At 38.0% G+C, this 19,152-nt stretch overlaps 1 protein-coding gene across 1 annotated transcript in view; it reads left to right on the forward strand.

Moving 5' to 3' along the window:
* Window positions 1-19,152, forward strand: part of SAMSN1 (SAM domain, SH3 domain and nuclear localization signals 1) — a 141,969-nt gene that overhangs the window by 52,887 nt on the left and 69,930 nt on the right. Inside the window, exon 6 of the mRNA XM_066241572.1 lies at window positions 9,169-9,521. Within this exon, the coding sequence (XP_066097669.1) occupies window positions 9,169-9,521 (353 nt within the window). The remainder of the gene's footprint in view (window positions 1-9,168; window positions 9,522-19,152) is intronic.

A 19,152-nucleotide genomic window follows, 5' to 3' on the forward strand; every position in this document is an offset into this window, starting at 1 on the left:
GGTGATCACACTTTTCCTATTTGAGTACTTGTTAAAAGGTCACCAGAGAAGAAACTTTCCTAAGTCAGAAATCAGGAACCAGAAAAGGGGAAATTATTTTACTAACTCTATCACATTTCTTGCCAACTTCCATTTCATTAGTGGGAGAAAAAGAACGCGATACAAAAAGTTAGGTAGTCTGAATTTAGTTTCCGTAGCTTAGGTTTTCCCCACGGAAAGGGAAAGGATAAAACTGAAAGAGATTTAAATTCCCTTGCAATGAAATCTATATATATGTATGTATGTACTAAAAATGATATATATGACGATTCCCGGCCAGGGCACACAGGAGAAGCGTCCATTTGCTTCTCCACCCCTCCGCCGCGCCTTCCTCTCTGTCTCTCTCTTCCCCTCTCGCAGCCGAGGCTCCATTGGAGCAAAGATGGCCGGGGCGCTGGGGATGGCTCTGTGGCCTCTGCCCCAGGCGCTAGAGTAGCTCTGGTGGCAACATGGCGACGCCCAGGATGGGCAGAGCATCGCCCCCTGGTGGGCAGAGCATCGCCCCCTGGTGGGCGTGCTGGGTGGATCCCGGAGGGGCGCATGCGGGAGTCTGACTGTCTCTCCCTGTTTCCAGCTTCAGAAAAAAAAATGCAAAAAAAATTTAAAAAATGATATATATGTATGTATATTATAAATATATTACTTAGATATAAAGAAAATATATATAAAATCATATAACGGACACACATATTCCTATGAATGTGAGCATGTCCACCTGATGCCTATCTTCTCTTGTAAGAACCATATTTGACTGACAAACCGAAACCCTGAGTTTGATTGGTCTTGATATTCCTGACACTTGAAGATAACTAGTAACTATGCTGGCGTCTAGAAATCTTACGAGACAGAACATTGGATTGGATTAATAGTCAGAATACTTGATTCTCATCTTAGCTCTGTTATTAATGAATTTTCTTTTCTTGAATAAGCCGCTTAGCTTCTCTGTATTTTTTTTCATTTTTATAATAGGCTAGTAGACTAGATGTCCAGTAAGTTTTATCCCAGCATATAAAATATGATTGTAGGACTAATTTAGTTCAATCATTCATTGATACTGTTTTTCAAAAATTATTCTATGACCTTAATAGTCAGGCAAAGTGTCAGAACATGAAATGTATTTACCCAACACTTTCAAAAAAAATTTTTATATTATTTAAGGAATGCGAGCAAAATGAACTAAAAGATATGTATAGATATATATAAAATATATATATTACAGACACATAAAATATTTAATTTGTATTCATATATTATATCATTATTTATATGGAGAAAAGTATTCTAAATACAATAATGTTATCCCATCTCATTTCTCAATTTCTAATCTCACTTTTTAGCATTATTACATTTCAAAGATTTAGAAAGATTTTTACCAAATCAATTCCTCATTTATTTATTCATATATTAATTACATATCACAATTTCCAGTCATTCCTATGGAGTACCAGATTTTAACAATGTTGTAGGTGATCATGACACCTATTATAGAAGAAGGACATTAACCAATGATGACACAGAGATATCAATCTGAAATTGGGGTAAAAGCCAAGAAGGCAAAGAAGCAGGACCTAATTTGAATTTAGGAGTCACGAAGTAATCTCTCTGAAAAAATAACGACATTCAGGTTAAAGCTCCAGGGTCATGTAGAAATTAACCAGGTCAGGAAAATGAGAATTAGGGTTCCAAGCAGGGGAATAGCATACACAAAGCCACTGAGAAAGGAAAGAGCTCCAGAAATTGGGAATCTAAAAGTCTGCACCTTGTGTGCCTGAGGAGAGCCTCATAGACCCAGCTACGCAGTTTGGATTTTACTTAAAGAACCCAGGGAAATTTTGCAGCAGCTTACGGGAAAGAGTCCCATCACCAGCTTACATCTTTTAGAGAAAATTCTGACAATATATTGTCAATCAACTGATGAAGAGCAAAGGGAAAAGAAAACCAATAAAGAAGAGAGACTTGGCAATACTTTCACTAACAATGGAAATGGAGAAAGAGAAACAGAGACCGACTTAAAATACATTTTGGAGAATAAGCCCAACTCAATAATGGCATAAATATAAGTAAACAAAGGAGAGGTAGGCGGCAAAGGTGGTAATCTAACTTATGGGTTGAGCATTGGGAGGAAGAAGATGGCATTCATGAATTGAAGAAGACCAGGTGAGAATCATTTCTATTTAGTCTCTATTTCTTTTTTTGAGAGAGACAGGAACATCAAGCTGTTCTTGTATGTGGCTTGACCAGGGCTCGAATCAGCAACCTCTGTGCTCTGGGACAATGTTCTAACCAACTGAGCTATCAAATCAAGGCTTAGTTTTATTTTATTTTTAGAACCAAAGAGAGGAAGAGAGGGAGAGGAGAGGGGGAAGGGAAGCACTCATTTGTTGTTCCACTCTGTCATACATTCATTGGTTGCTTCCCGTGTGTGTCCTGACCAGATCTAACTGCAACCTTGTCATTTCTGGACAACACTCTTAACCAACGGAGCTAATGAGCAAGCGCCGAGTTCAGTCTTGATGGTTCTTCTAAATCATTTTAAATACAAAGCTGGGTATGTGAGTTTGAAGCTCTGAAGAGAGCCTTGGATAAATAATTAGCAATCATCATCATCTAAGTCAGGGGTCCCCAAACTTTTTACACAGGGGGCCAGTTCACTGTCCCTCAGACCGTTGGAGGGCCAGACTATAAAAAGAACTATGCACAAATCCCCATGCACACTGCACATATCTTATGTTAAAGTAAAAAACAAAACGGGAACAAATACAATATTTAAAATAAAGAACAAGTAAATTTAAATCAACAAACTGACCAGTATTTCAATGGGAACTATGCTCCTCTCACTGACCACCAATGAAAGAGGTGCCCCTTCCGGAAGTGCGGCGGGGGCCGGATAAATGGCCTCAGGGGGCCGCATGTGGCCCGCAGGCAGTAGTTTGGGGACCCCTGATCTAAGTGATATTAAAGCCAGTGTGTGTGTGTGTGGGGAGGGTGAGATACTGTGTGGAGATGAGAACTATGGTGATATTAGACAAGGGTCCACAGCTAGTCCTATAGGAATTTAAACGTTCTACTTGGAGAGACAAAGAGGTGTCAGTCAGCATATAGAAGTTAGAGAAAGACAGTCAGAAAAGATGAAAGGAAACCCAGGAACGTGGCATCACAGAAGCCAAGAAAAGGAAGTTTCCTGAAGGTCATTATGGTCAATATTGCCAGGTGGTAACAGAGTTTAGAAATGGTTCAATGGGTCACAAAAGCAATTTAAACGGAATAGTAGAGACAAAGCTGATTGATGAGTAAATGAGGTGGGTTGAAAGGATGAGAAATTAAAGGAATTAAATGAAAAGGAGCATACTATAGAGTTAACTTTTTAGAGACCCATGCTTAGGAAAGGGAATAGAAAGAGTGGTAAATGGTGGAAAAGATGGATGAGATTAGAGCTTGGCGAATGCTATTGGGAAAAGTCTTTTAAAAAGGAAGATGATCAAAATGCAATAAAGCCTAACAAGGTGGTGGCACAGTGGGTAGAGCATCGGACTGAAACGCACAGGACCCAGCTTCGAAACCGCAAGGTTGTTGGCTTGAGAGTAGGCTCACCAGCTTGAGCGTGAGGTTGCTGGCTTGAGTGTGGGATCATAGACATGACCCCATGGTCACTGGCTTGACCCCAAAGGTTGCTGGCTTGAGCAAGGAAATGCGGAAATGCTTGCTCTGCTGTAGTCCCCAACCCCCGTCAAGGCACATATGAGAAAGCAATCAATAAACAACTAAGGAGGCCGCAATGAAGAATTGATGCTTCTCATCTCTCTCCCTTCCTGCTGGTCTGTCCCTCTCTCTCACTAAAAAATAAAATAAAATAAAATAAAATAAAATAAAATAAAATAAAATAAAATAAAGAAGGAAGATGAATAAGAATATAGAGCACGTTGTGTCATTCCTCTGATTGAAATAAAACGCATATTCCTCAGCCTGCATTACAACTTTTGTACCAGCCCCTGTCTTCTTCCAGGGCTTTTCTTCCCTCTGCTATTCCCCTGGATAACTCTTTTCTGACAATCCTGTCTCAGGTGCAATGTCCTTCCTGACCAACCATATACTGACCAAACCACCTCCTAATGTCCACAGGTCTGGTTCCTTCTTATCATTCCGTCCTCAGTTTCAGTATCCTCAGTGACACCCGAGATCACCCTCCGTAAATTAGCTACATCACCCCCACATTCCTACCCAGTTACCCTGCTGATTCTTAGCATCGCACTTCTCATGTCTCATTTTCTTATTTATGTACTTGTTTACATGTTTATGATATGTTAATCCCTCTAGAATGTAGACTCTATGAAAGCAGAAATCTCATTTTACTTACCAATGCCATTTCCCCAGAATGTTGGAGAGTGATTGGCATATAGTACATGCTCAATAAAAGTTTGTTGCTTGGTTGAATTAAAAGCTTAATTTATATGTCACTCTTCTTTCCAAGAAGATTATTGAATGTCTAGACATTAACGTCTCAATCTAGACATGAAAAGGGACATTATTATAAATTTTAATCGAATTCAATATAAATATACAAGTAACAAACTGTAAATAAAATTATTATTTAAAAATATTCTGGAGGAGTTCTCTTCAATAGATAATGATTTTATATCTCTTATAATAATATTTACCTCTGTCATCCCTGGTAAATAATACCTAATAGCAAGAGAAGATTACCCAGAAAGTACCAAATCTAGTATCAAAGTTAACTCTGAACATCCCACTTAGTAAATAAAACACATGTGTGAAATCCAGACTGTGTTCACATTCAGCAAACATTTATTAAGCTATTCATTACCATTAGACACATGGGATTCGAAAATTAATAAAATACAGTAGACTGATATCTATGAATTCAGAGAAAGTAAATGAAGATACAAAAGTTAACAATACGGTGCTTTAAATAAAGCTATTATAGAGTTTAAACAATAATGGGTCAGTTTGTTTGAACATCTCTGGGACATCAGGTCTCACTCATCTGAATTTAAACAGTATACAAGCGCTTCTATCTCTCCGAGAAACAAATCATTAATATGAAGTTCAGTTGCCTGGACTATAACCCCTTTCCTTAAATCAAGTGAGAGTCTTCTTCACTAAAAAACAGAGAAAGAGAGGCTATATTTTGTGGCAATGCTTCAATGAAGCAGTTAAGTTTTTACTGTAACAAGAGGAGGTTGTCCTACGGAGAGAGGCATAGCAAAGAAAAATATCGTCTTCAATGATTATGCAACGTCAGCTTATTCTTTCAGGAAGGCACTAAAGATTAGAAAATGGCTTTTCCTCAGCTTATGGGGTGTATAAAACCAAGTAACTCAGAAAGCACTGAAAAGGAATGCTGGAGAAAATACTACAAAAATAAACAGCAATAGAAATCGTATTGAACCTAGCATGACCTTTGGAAAGGGAAAGAGAATTTTGCATATTTAGGAATATCTTACGGTCCTTTCTGAAAGATTAAAGTGATCGCAACATTTTCTCATTTACTTAATGCAAACAGGCATGGCTTGCTCTGACAAAACATCACATTTCCTACTTACAGGCTATTATGGAGAGATAGAAGAACATCAGGTCTATACTGGTCCCTCAAAGTCCTTCTTCAAGACCAGGAATAAGAGTTAGAAACAAGGATTGGAAATGTTCGCACACCAGAGATCTTTTTCTCTCCAAACGTTTCTTTGGGCGAATAGGCTCCCTTAAAGGACTGTAAAACACTACTATAAACATGTCTCACTCAAACGTTAATGAGGAAACAAATCACTCGCCTTTTGAAAATTGCTATGTCTATCTGGATGTTATCTGTCAGCTGTTCGGCAGAACGAATGAGGCAGAAGCAGGTGGAGAAATATTTGTGTCCAGAGCTTTCTGGCTGAAAAAGAAGCATCCCTCTATATATTATTACTTCACATACAACAGAATAGAACTATTTTTTACCAATTAGTATAAAATTTAACACATAAAATATCAATATCCAAACTATTTTGCAATCATCAAGATTGAGATTTTTAAAAAATAAGTAAATAACACTATAATGAACATAAGGATGCATATATTCTTTTGAGTTAGTGTTTTGGGATGCTTAAGATATAATCCCAGGAGCAGGGTTGCTGAGTCAAAAGGCAGTTTCATTTTTTTTTTCTCTTACATTTTTTTTTTAATTTTTATTTTATTTATTCATTTTAGAGAGGAGAGAGAGAGGGGGAGAGAGAGAGAGAGAGAAGAGAGAGACAGGGGGAGGAACTGGGAAGCGTCAACTCCCATATGTGCCTTGACCAGGCAAGCCCAGGGTTTCGAACCGGCGACCTCAGCATTTCCAGGTCGATGCTTTATCCACTGCGCCACCACAAGTCAGGCCTCTCTTCTTTTTTTTTTTTTTTTTTTTTTGAGGTAGCTCCATACTGCTTCCCACAATGGCTGCAGCAGTCTGCATCCCACCCACAGTGCAGCGTTATTTACAATAGTCAAGATCAGAAAGCGGCCCGAGTGCCCATCAGTAGATGAACTAGAATACAACTGTGGCTGCATCTTGCTTTGCTCACTGTGTATCTTCTAGAGGGCAAGTGGCTACGTAATTAAAATATATTGAAAAATGAGACCTCGTGTTGTTATTTTTTTATACTATTTCACAGTGAACAGGAGTAAATTATTTATAGATGGTGTGGCATTAAACCCATTTTGCTGCATTTTGAGGTAAAAAAAAAATGGTGAAAACTTCCCAGCCTTAGTATGACCAGCAAGTTATAATCTATTTTATAAGTCTGAACGCCCTAAATTGTGGTGTGCCTTCAAGATATTGTTTAAGTTGCCTGAGGGTCCAGGTTTTAAGGGTACATGATTAATTTCCCCCTATTTATGACCTCTAACCATTTTACATTTAATCTTTTGTGAAGAATAGTTTGTCTTTACCTTGAGCTGTGTTTGGACTAGGTCATAAACTCAAGTGGTGACCCTGTGGAATCAATGGGGACATTAAAGAGACTCCAAAAACTGGTTTGGACCAAAAAAACCCAGAGTTCCGAGTCTGGATGAGATGAAACCTCCATTAGTAAATCTCTGTAATCAAATACTCAATGAGCTGCTGAACATTCTTTGGGGTAGAATTGGGGTAGCATCTATTAATGAAGGCCATTATTATAAGGCCTTAAAATAACCATTAAACATTGAGTTTACTTTTAATGGTCACGTTATATGTGAAAGATAGCATCATCCTATTTCTAAATTTCACCTTTTCCTAGACCCTACCCCATTTCTCCTTCCCTTCGGACCAGAGGGGTAGAGAGAGAAAGCTCTTGGGGGGTGACCAGCGAGAGGGGTGGGTCAGCAGTGACCACTCGTGGGTCAGCAGTGACCACCCTTTCTAGTTGTTGGCCATAGAAAACAGTCTTTTCTGTTTTCATGTGAGTGAGGCAAATTGAAATATCATGATATGCACCTTTGATTTTAATTTATTAATAATTCCCTATTAATCATACTCTTTACACTAGTTAAACATCTGAATATAAAAAAAATCAATGACACGGTGCAATGCACTTTGAGTAATATATATTTTTATTTCCTGTAACTGTTTTACATGTTACTAGAATTTTCATAAGACCTTTTACCACATGTAAATATAGGCCTCATTAATCAACCTTATAGCATTAAAGAAATATCTTTTCCTTTTGTTTTCTCAGTCTTGTTCTTACTTTTCCAAAATATTTCATTGTGAGACATACTACATGCATAAATCTCTTTGCAGATTAATATACTAAAATAGAAAATTTGAGAATACAATAGGATTTCAGTCTATAGCCACTGAGATTTCATTCTTTTAATTAAGGAAAAGATTTCATTTGCTTCTTTGTGTTGCTCTTTTTCACACATGACCTCTAAAAATAAAAATATTTAAGAACAGAAGCACACCATATGATGCTTAAAAAATGTAGGGAATTTTTGAAACTGTAATGTTTCTCAAATATCATTCAGCATACTATTTGCATGTGGCTTTCAGTCATGCTAATCAAACTTACTTTAATCATTAAATATGGTTTAAACCCTGACCTGTAATGGCACAGTAGATAAAGTGTCGACCTGGAATGCTGAGGTCGCTGGTTCAAAACCCTGGGCTTGCCTGGTCAAGGCATCTACGAGAAGCAACGATGAGTTGATGCTTCCCGCTCCACCTCACCATTCCTGCCTTCCTCTCTCCCTCTCCCTCTCCCCTCTTTCTACATCAATAAATAAAATCTTAAAAAATACATGGTTTAAGCCTTGGCCAGTTGGCTCAGTGGTAGAGCGTCGGCCTGGCGTGCAGGAGTCCTGGGTTCGATTCCCGGCCAGGGCACACAGGAGAAGTGCCCATCTGCTTCTCCACCCCTCCCCCTCTCCTTCCTCTCTGTCTCTCTCTTCCCCTCCCATAGCAAGGCTCCATTGGAGCAAAGATGGCCCGGGCACTGGGGATGGCTCTGTGGCCTCTGCCTCAGGCGCTAGAATGGCTCTGATTGCGGCAGAGCGACGCCCTGGATGGGCAGAGCATCGCCCCCTGGTAGGTATGCCGGGTGGATCCTGGTCGGGCACATGCAGAAGTCTGTCTGACTGCCTCCCCGTTTCCAGCTTCAGAAAAATGGAAAACAAAAACAAAAAACAAAAACTGTAAGGTAAATCTGTTTTTACAAAACAATTCATTTAATATACAAAATACTTACTCTTTAAAAAATATTATTGTAAATTATTTTCTTGAATTAAATGACTTTCTGGCTTATCCCCTGGTGTTCATTTATTTCTATTAACCCTTTGAGCAGTAGGAACATTCATCCATGTCCTCATGCCTCCTGACCATCAAGAGTATGACCATACATGTGTAAGGCAATATTAAAAAAAAAAGGCAAATATATATTCTTCTTGTTTCCCTAAATTGGTTATCAAACAAACATGATTTTAAGTTAATAAAACTGGAACTGGAACTAATTTCATTTTTTGAAGAAAAAAAAAAAACTCACTCCCAGGGGTCAGCAAGCATGAAATCAACTCACTATTCAAAAGGTTATATAAAAGAAAGTATAATATTTATAATTCGTACATATATAAAATAATTACTGGCTTATTTTTTCACTTTTCTTTATCACACAGAAGATGAAGATACAACATTGATTTCTTGTATGAAATTAGTCACATCTCAAGAAAAGAAAGTCAGTAATGTTCGCACAAGGAAGAAGGAGGGAACGGAGGATATTCTGGATGCGCTTTCTGCATCCCTGGGTAGAGACAATACTTCACCTGGCTGCACGTTGGCAGAAACGTGGTCTCACAATGAAGGCGCAGCTCAAACGTGCAACAGTTGGAAGCCTTTTCCAGAAAACACAGTCTGGACATGTGTTGATTTTGAAATCGCCCAAGTTGGACCCTGGGACAAGTGTTTACGCTGTAATCACTACCCACGCCTCTACTCTTCTCCTATAGATATGGATCTCCCTCATTCGTGGGTAAGTTCGTCAACTGCGGAAATGTACCGTCTTATCTGCAGGTCTGTACTGGCAGGAAAGGAACAGATAACGAAAGTGCTAATCAGTCAAGTGGATCAGTGTCAGGAAAGCTCGCAGAGCTCAAGTTGTCTTTCCAAAGAGCAATGCCACTCGTGTGATGTTTGCTATCATGTTATTATTGCGTGTAATCCTCTGTGTTCCAGGAAACTACTGCCTAATATTTTCCAACCATGTCTTTTTTTTAATTGAAGGAAGTCTTTGGATGCTGATTCAGATTTTTTTTTAAAAAGAAATGCATTGAATTGTCTAAATTACTACTGTGGTCATAACGTTTCACTAACAAATAATTAATAATTTATTTTTTAAAAGTTTAATACTTTACTAATTTAAATGAGCATTTTCTTTGGGCTGCCAGTCTTTTAAGCACTTTACATATATGATATTATTTCATTTAAATCTCACAACAACCCTGTCAGGTACATAGTGTTCTTCTAATATTAATTTCCCCCTGTTTTACAATGAAGAAGAAATGAGGCACAGAAATGTTAGTAACAGGTTCGAGGTTACAGAACTCACACGAAGTGAAGCTAAGATCTAGAACCTACAGTCTTATGCTAGGCGTCTTGCTTTTAGCTAACACATTGTGCTGCTTCCCATATACTAAGCTGGGCCCTATGGCCCTGATGGTACAAGAGAAAGAATATAAACTCTAAAGTTAAGCAAATTTGGGTTGTGTCCAAACTATGCTATCGAAACCTTTCCATCTTAATTTTCTCAATTGTAAAATGGAAATAGGAATATTAAACTCAAGAGGTAATTAAGAAACTAAAATAAAAGAATCCAACTATGCTGGGACTTGCCTGCCTAATTATTCTTTAGTTTGATTGTCAGTTACGGAAAGCCGCATTGTTACCTTTATTTTTTCTACAGTCTATGATCTTTTGTGATTGTGGTTACCACAATAAATGGAACAACCCTGTGTATGCAGGAACCTGACTCCACGCCATTTCGCTTTAAGAATCAGCGTCTCATTAGACAAAGGCTGTGTTTCATGGTGCATTTGAGATCTCTGAAGAGGCTCATTCTCTCTTGGAGTCGTTTTAAGATTTGTGTCCTAAGTTAGGTCTTTGCAGACCAGAGCTAAAGGGATCTGTGTTCGACGTGCCACATTGAAGATAGCAGGTATTTAGCAGCATCCCTGGCACTGATGAAACTATCTGACATCCATTATTTTTAGAAACGTCTGGTCCCCCGCTTTCTTAGTCTCATCTTCTCTTCTGGGGCTGCGGGCTTCGCAGCTTCTGGGGGCAGGTTCGTAGAGAGCAGCTGCTAATGGAATTGGGAACTACTGAAGACCCTCGCTGACGGCTTCAGAATCAGGATCAGGGCTAATGACTCCTTGGAAAGTGGCAAAGAAAGTGTGTAACAATCTAAACACAAATATTTAGACTTTATTTCAAGAATAAAAATCTGGACCCCTTGACTGAGCCCATCTGGATTTCAGCGGTCTGGTCTCAGTCTAGCTGTTCCACTGAATTCACTACTTGTTCTTGTAGCTTCCTTTGCTGGACTGCCAAACTGAAAGATTTGCTCTCCTTAATGACTGTGTTGCACTTTTCTGCCTCTCTGTGTTGGCCTCTGCTTGGTATCGTCTTCTCTCCTTTAAAACCAATACCCCTATTCCTTGAGACTCAGATAGAGTATTCTGTCCCCCAGAAAGCCTTCCTGGATCGTGCCAGAGAGTAGCAATATCTCCTTCCTTTAAACTTCTCGATCACTTACGGGCATGATTCTCTCTCTATATTAGGCACCGTGTGCCAGTCACAATATTAGGCACTGGGGATACAGAGTTAGACAGTACGTACGCTGCCCCTGTCTTCATGGGGCTCCGTGAACTTCACCTTGGAATTGAATGAGTTGAACATTTGTTGATTTGCCATGAGTAATTTATCTTCACATCCTCTATAATCCCTAGAACGTTCAGGGCTTTTCCTAAATATATATATTCGAGTAACATCTGCTGACAAAAGGAGTGGAATTTTAAAAATCAATAGATTTTGTTTTCACAGGTCTAGATAAAACATTTCTTGTCATCCTTCTCACTGTTCTTATATTAACCCAATCCTACATAAACTCAGCTATTATGTGTATGTGTTTGTCTTGAATGTATATATTTAGGAATATATATAATAGTTATGCTTTTCTTTAGGTAGTTCTGTCTACTTTAATATATAACTCAATAATTGAGTTTTATCTGCAGATGGTCAAACATATCTGCAGAATGCAAAGAATTTCAGAGGATAATGTTCGGTGTCTGTGACTGAAAAACCTCAGTGGATTTGGAGAGAGGGTTCAAGAGCATGTTAGAATTAGGTTGGTTTTATAAACATCATGAGGCCACTTACACTGAGGGATTTGAAACATTGAGCAAAAAGAGTTGAGTGAATACAAATAATTATTTTTATATTCTACACATATGTTCTATAATAATAAGTGAAAATATCCAGTTTCATTTTTAGCATAACTGTTTTTTTGTGTGTGTACGTGTGGCAACTGCAGAGTTATTGTTCGGGTTATACTTTAACTTTCATCCTAAAGAAGGTAGAGAGGGCAGATAGTGTTGAAGGAAAAATGTGCTTCTAAATGAGTGTTACTTACTTACTCTCAATGACAGGTAGTCAGAGGTGATGTTTTTCCTATTTTAAAGGGTAAAAGTGTGACTAGACTGTTTAAAAAAAATGTACTAACATATGCAGATATGTTGGAGCTGGTCTGAAAACCCACATTTCAGGGAAATAAAACCAATCTACAGACACACTCATTTCCCCTTGGCATCAGGAATTTCAGCACTAGTAGGTCCCAGTGCCTTTAACCCCACTGCCAGATCAGGGTTCTGAACCTTGTCTTCCAGGAAGTCCTCACTTGCGTAGATATGGCTGCACGCTGAGCCCACTATGGACCCACACTCTCGAGGCTGGTCCTAAGTGGGCCACACTAACACCAGCTCTGACATTACCAGCAGAACTCACTGGAGCAATCTCTTCACCCTCTTTAACCCACTAATTCCAATTCTGCACATGGGTTTCACACCCTACCCGTCCTTTTTCCTCTGAATGACTTTGCATACTGAAAACACTGCATATGTTAAAAAGCTTCTCAATACCTACCATGCAGGGCTGTTGGGAAAATTAAATAAAATGGGGTCAGGACTCACTCGGTAGCAGGTAATAATTATACTAAAATCAAAGAAGCCAGAGGCTTGTGCTGGGCTTGGAAAGAAGCGATATTTTATTCACTTGAGATACACCATAAACAAACTGAATCCAGACGGAGAAACGATTTATTTGTGAAGGGTTCTTCACAGAAGTCAACAGGGGAGGAACGAGACACACACAGATGTTTAATGTGTGGTTTAGTTGTTTAAAAGGTCTATGGGGTTTAGAGAGTGGGGAAAGACATGTGGCTGTGGAAATGATATAAATTGAAAATGCAGAAAGTGAGATTTATGAAAGGATATACTCCACAACAGAAATGTGAGAGAAAAAGCTACTTAAGGACATGGGTCTTTTCTAATGTCCGTTGAGTGGTGTTGAGAGGGGATTTCAGATGTATTCTTAAGAAAATGTAACATTGGAGGTAACCAAAAATAATATTTGAAGCCAAGTGTTTAGAACCAATTTACAAGAGTAATTCAAGTGTACTTACGAAGCTCTGCATGCTAAGAGCTTGAAACACCTTAACAAAAAGAAGAATGTGAACCACAGGTTCGGCTGGGAGAAAAGGCAAGAATGAAGAAAGTTTGTGTGCTGCACCGATGAGGCCTTCCTTTAATACAATATCATGATATAGTATGATGATAAACATATTTTTCAAAATCTAGAACAAGTTTTCAGATTTGTAAATAGGATAAACAAATTGTCTTTATAATGTTAAAAAGTACAGATAATCTTGGCATGCAAAAAAAGAACAACTATCCATTTCTCCCTTTAAATGTCTAGGATATTTTAAAATCTATTTTATAAAAAGTAGTGTGATATATTTATAAAGTGATAATAACAAAAGTCTTTCAGGAAGATGGAAAGTCAAAGGCCTGAGAGAACAAAACAGAGACCCAAGTGTATATAAGAATTCAATTGCAGGAGAGATAGAAAATTGATGAGAATAAAAAACCAAGTTACATTTAAAAAATCAAAGAAAAACGAATCACAAAGTGAGAAAATAAACAAAGCTCCACTTAATGCATTTTAAAGGGCATAAGATAAGGATACTAAGAGTGAAAATTGAAGGTCTTATTGGGGGATTTACATGAACTTGTCAAAATTGTGCCTAAAGAGAAAGTGTGGAGGATGAAAACTTTCTTTACGGAACTATTTCAGTGAGAGGGACAGGATATGTGCTAATGTCAACCAAGAAATGAAGGAACAAAGATTTTACAATCAATCTTTCAATGCAAATGGGGAGTAGTTGATGCTCTACTTGTTAACGTAGGTCTTGGGACAAGTAGTCCCAAGTAGACCCACTTCTAAGTGGTATAAGAAGTTTAGCTCCGCCCAGGAAAACTACCGATCTATGGGAGAGAGAGAGGCGGCAAAACCAGGATAAGCTATTGGTGCCTGTTGTCTATTTTGTGTCTTGATTGTCAACCTTGGCAATCTCTCCCAGATTCTCTGACCCCCGTCTATGTCCTTCAGTCAACATGACACGTCGTTATCAAATTAAGCTTCCATATTAATTTACTTGACTAATCTACCTGATTAATGCTGCTTGATTCAATGATTCCAAAGCTCAAACCTAATAATGTTACTGCTCTGCTCACAAACCTTTTCAACGTCTCCCCATCACTTACGGCACCAAATGCACACACTCACATAATCTGTCCTCTTGCTACATAGATGCCCCCAAGTCTCTTTTACACACGCGCTGCTGTCGGCGAACTGATCCCATCCTTCCGCCAAACATGGTGAGTTTCTCCCACGTTCATCGCTTTGTTTTCACTGTTTCCTCATTTTAACCTTTCATTTTCTCTACGTATATGACAGACGAGAATTTAAAAGTGTAGACAAATGAGTAAGAATTCATATTATACACTTTGAAGAAATATATGAAAGAAATGAGGATTGAGAGAACCAGTGAAAAGAGTGAGAAGACACATGATTTAGAAAAAAGAACGAAATTAATTTCATAGATTGAATTGTCATTTTCTTTGTATATTGGTGATGTTATACACCCGCTAAGAAACTTCTGTGGTCCCATTGATGGAGGTATTTATTTCTGGCCTACTGAATAAGACATACCAAGATGACTGTTACATAACCACCCAAAGGAAGATGTACTGGGAACCATCAATCAATAATTCTTCATAATTTAACATGTTCTTATTCAACTTGGACAACAAAATCCATTTGTTAGAAGAGCTTAAAATTTTATCTACTTACATTGGAATTATGGTGAGATAGAAAGAAAACAAGTTTGAATGAACAGATTTGGACAACTTGTGAAAAGAATGGCAGAGTGAATAATAATCTGGACTGAGAAATTCAAAAAAGAAAATGAAAATGGGATAGAAAAATATCAAAATAAATCTCTACTTACTAAACTCTGTACTGAAATTAGTGAACTTTAGAATAATATTCTAAAGATGATTTTAAGAGCCTGAATGAGAACAAGTAGGAATATTTTACGTGACAAATGTTTAATTTTATCCAGTATGTTTGACGAAAGAAGAATTAACGATGCAATAGAAGAATTTGAAAATAGCAGATGCTGCAATAGTTCATTCATTCTTTCATCCACTCATTCATCAACTCATTAGCAAATTCATGTCCAGTGCCACATGAACCACCCAATCTATTATTGTGGGAGCTTATAGGTATTTGTGTGAGCAGATAGACAATCTACCATTTTACACTTATAATAAGAATGTATGAGGTCTTATTACAAAGAAAAGGTAAAAAGAACAAATAACCAATTCTTAGTATAAAATTTTATTAGGATGAAAAACACATTGCACTTGTATACAAAATAACCCAAGAAAAGATCTGGCTAGATATACAAAAGTATTTTATAGTTAAAATAAAAAGCTTATAGAAGAAACAATTATAAGAGATATTAGTGTAAAATAGCAGATTTTTGGAAATTGCTTAGGATGAGCATGAGGAAAGGAAGTTGTAAATGTGTATAAAATGTTTAAATATACTTCCTAATAAAATCTTTAAAGATAAAATGAAAGAAATGTAATTTCTCTGTGTAAATTAGTATTCTGAAAGCCTAGGATTAAAGAGTATTATTCAATTAGACTTTTGAGGCAGAGAAATGTAGAATGCAAACCATTCTAATACTTGGGTTGGTGTTTGACTTTTCCTAATTACAGAAATCATATGTATATCAGTGAGAAGAATAGATTGTGATCTAGTGCTAGAATTGCTACAGAAACTAAGAATCCCTTGCCTTTATGAATTGCCCTAAACCTTTTGCTCCTCTTCTCTCTGTACTTTTTGTTTTTGTTTTGTTTTATCTGTACTTGTTTATTCAAGGGCATCAAATTAAGGGGGAAGTTGAATTGGTACTCTACAACAAAATCCTTCTAAAGCCATTATAAATAGTTGTTATTTAGAATAGTTCTCGTGATAACGATAAGACTCAGGATAATCAATTATAACTACATTTTGGCTCGCACAAGAAAGTTGAAATTTGTTTCACTGGGTCTTTCAGTGGAAGGAGGAAGACAATGAATGTCAATCTGAAAGGGGTTTATCTATGCTCATTGATCATGGGAGAACTAAAGCTTCTACTGACTTAAAGCCTGATTCTTTTGCATGATTCTACAAAATAAAGCAAATCACCAAAGCTGAACATAGACCTTTGGAAGGAGGAAATTCTTTTTAAATATATTTTTTATAGATTTTTATTTATTCATTTTTAGAGAGACAGGAGAGAGAGAGAGAGAAGGGGAGGAGCAAGAAGCATCAACTTCCATATGTGCCTTGACCAGGCAAGTCCCGGGTTTCGAACTGGCAACCTCAGTGTTCCAGGTTGACGCTTTATTTCACTGCGCCACCACAGGTCAGGTGAATGAGAGAATTTTGAATGTTACAACATTTTGTGTAATGAGGCTTAGAGAAAAAAGTGTTGGTAAAAATTTTATTTTGGTGGCAGAAAAATAGCTCATAATTCAAGTAATGCTAAGTGTGTTAAAAACAAAGTCATATTTGAGTGTGTAGCATGGTGTGTCAGAGGTTGTGTTATACAACAAAGGAGCATCAATCAGAGCCAGGAGAGTCAATCAAGTGCGAGCTCAACTGTCGTCACTTACTAAGATCTCTTTGGGTCAGGTTGCTTAATCATCACAGTCTTTTGTAGCCTCATCTTTAGAATGAGGGACAGCTACCAATGATATTTAAGGTTCTTTGTCTCTTCAATACTTTGGGCTATAAAAACACACGGAGGAAGAAAAATTCCATGAGCAAATAAAGATTAGTACATAAAGATTTTCGTTCAGCATTTCCAAAGCATCTCTTTTCTCACTCTTCAGTAGACCGTGTTGACCTTATTCTTCATTACTTTCTTTACATGAGCTATTTTTAGGTTTGGGGTTTGTTTTTTTCCTGACCAGTTGCACTTCCTTTATCCTGCCTACTTTCTCTCTTCCTCGTCTTCTGAATCAGCAATGATACAGCTAAATACAGTTTGGCTTTGAATACAGCTAGGTCTTCTGGCCATAAAAAATTTCCCCTTGAATCAAAACATTTCCAATTCCTATCTCAGGCACCAAGAAATTCCCTGTCACTCAAAAAGAAGTACTGAAAAATCATTTGAATGCCATTTCAGAGGACTAAACTTTGCTTTGCAAAATGGGCGGGTAAAGTTTAAGATTGTAGAAGAAGGCAGGAGAAGAGAGGCTGAGGCGTGTGAAGAAGTCTGGGTTGGAGAGAGACATCCTCTCTTGCTGCTTGCTGTCACCCACCACACACACACACACACACACACACACACACACACACACACACACTAGGTGCCACCCTGAATGGTTCAGACCTTTGGCATCTTGTTCTGATCATGCAGAGATGCTGATATAATGATAATCATGGCCTCCTTTGACTTAACACTAGCTCTATTTTAGTTGCTGCCCTTGTGCTACAATTCAGAAAGGTAGTATTACTTTCCTCATTTTAATGATAAAAATCTGAAGCTCTGAGAGGTTACATAATTTATGCAACAGAAGTGGTGAGCTAGATTTTTAAGTCCAAATCTACGAGTCCAGAATTTTCCCGTAAAAATCATAGCTTTGTCACTTGTGAGACTAGGCTAGTAGCGTATCTGTACTTTTCTTATCTGTAAAAAATAAAGACATTCAGTTCCTAATTTGAAATGAGAAATGAAATGATGCCTGGGACAGTGTCAACTCAAGATACAGACTCAATAGTTCAATAAATGGAGTCCCTGACTTCTCGGTGCAATGTATCCTGTCTCACATTTTATCTTATACTAGCTCTGTAAGTTGGTCAGAACATTACTGACATTTTAAAAACGGAGAAATTGAAGCATAAGAAGATTAAGCGGTATAATACGTCACTTAATTCCTGAGGTCTCACTACAGATGATGGCAGAGATGGTATTCAATATTAGCCTCCTAACTCTTTGCCCAGACTTTTTTCTATCACTAAAGTGTCTTTAAATTTTTCACCTAAAAGATAAACACAACAGTATAGAAGTGAGATGCAGGGTAGAAACTACGTGAGTGTTGGAGCCAAATGAGCCTGATCTTCAATGGTAGCCTCACCGCTTACTCTCTGAGTGACTATTGGATTACTCGATTTCTCTGAGTTTCAGTTTCTTGCCTACTAGGTGGACATAATAAGGATTCTATTGTGGAGTTCTTGTAAGAATTGGATATAAAGTATTTAACCGACACCCAGTTGGAACTTAATGAAGAAGAGCTACTGTTTCTGGTAGCAAAATTACTATTGAATTCCAATTTATCATGACTTAGTCCTTATTCAGTGAACAACAGCATAGTGTCTATCGTATATCAGGTGTGGTGCTGGGCTTTGGGGGCCAAAAAGATGATTAAGACACCTACTTGTCATTAGGGTGCCCCCATCAACAATTCTCAGCATCTCTGTATTGTCTGAGATATTGCATTAAATGCACATCACTGGTTTTCACAAATTTTTAAGAATTAAAAAATATAGGTTGCCGGCCCTGGCCAGTTTGCTCAGTGATAGATCGTCGGTCTGGAGTGCGGGAGTCCCAGGTTTTATTCCCAGCCAGGGCACACAGGAGAAGCGCCCATCTGCTTCTCCACCCCTCCCCCTCTCCTTCCTCTCTGTCTCTCTCTTCCCCTTCTGCAGCCAAGGCTCCATTGGAGCAAAGTTAGCCCGGGTGCTGAGGATGGCTCCATGGCCTCTGCCTCAGGCACTAGAATGGCTCTGGTTGCAACGGAGAGACGCCCCAGATGGGCAGAACATCGCCCCCTGGTGGACATGCCAGGTGGATCCTGGTCGGGCGCATGCGGGAGTCTGTCTGACTGCCTCCCCATTTCCAACTTCAGAAAAATACAAAAATAAAAATAAAAATTATATATATATAATATATATATATAATTTTATCATATATATATATTATATATATA

Source organism: Saccopteryx bilineata, chromosome 8 (genome assembly GCF_036850765.1).
Source record: "Saccopteryx bilineata isolate mSacBil1 chromosome 8, mSacBil1_pri_phased_curated, whole genome shotgun sequence".
Lineage (NCBI taxonomy): Eukaryota > Metazoa > Chordata > Mammalia > Chiroptera > Emballonuridae > Saccopteryx > Saccopteryx bilineata.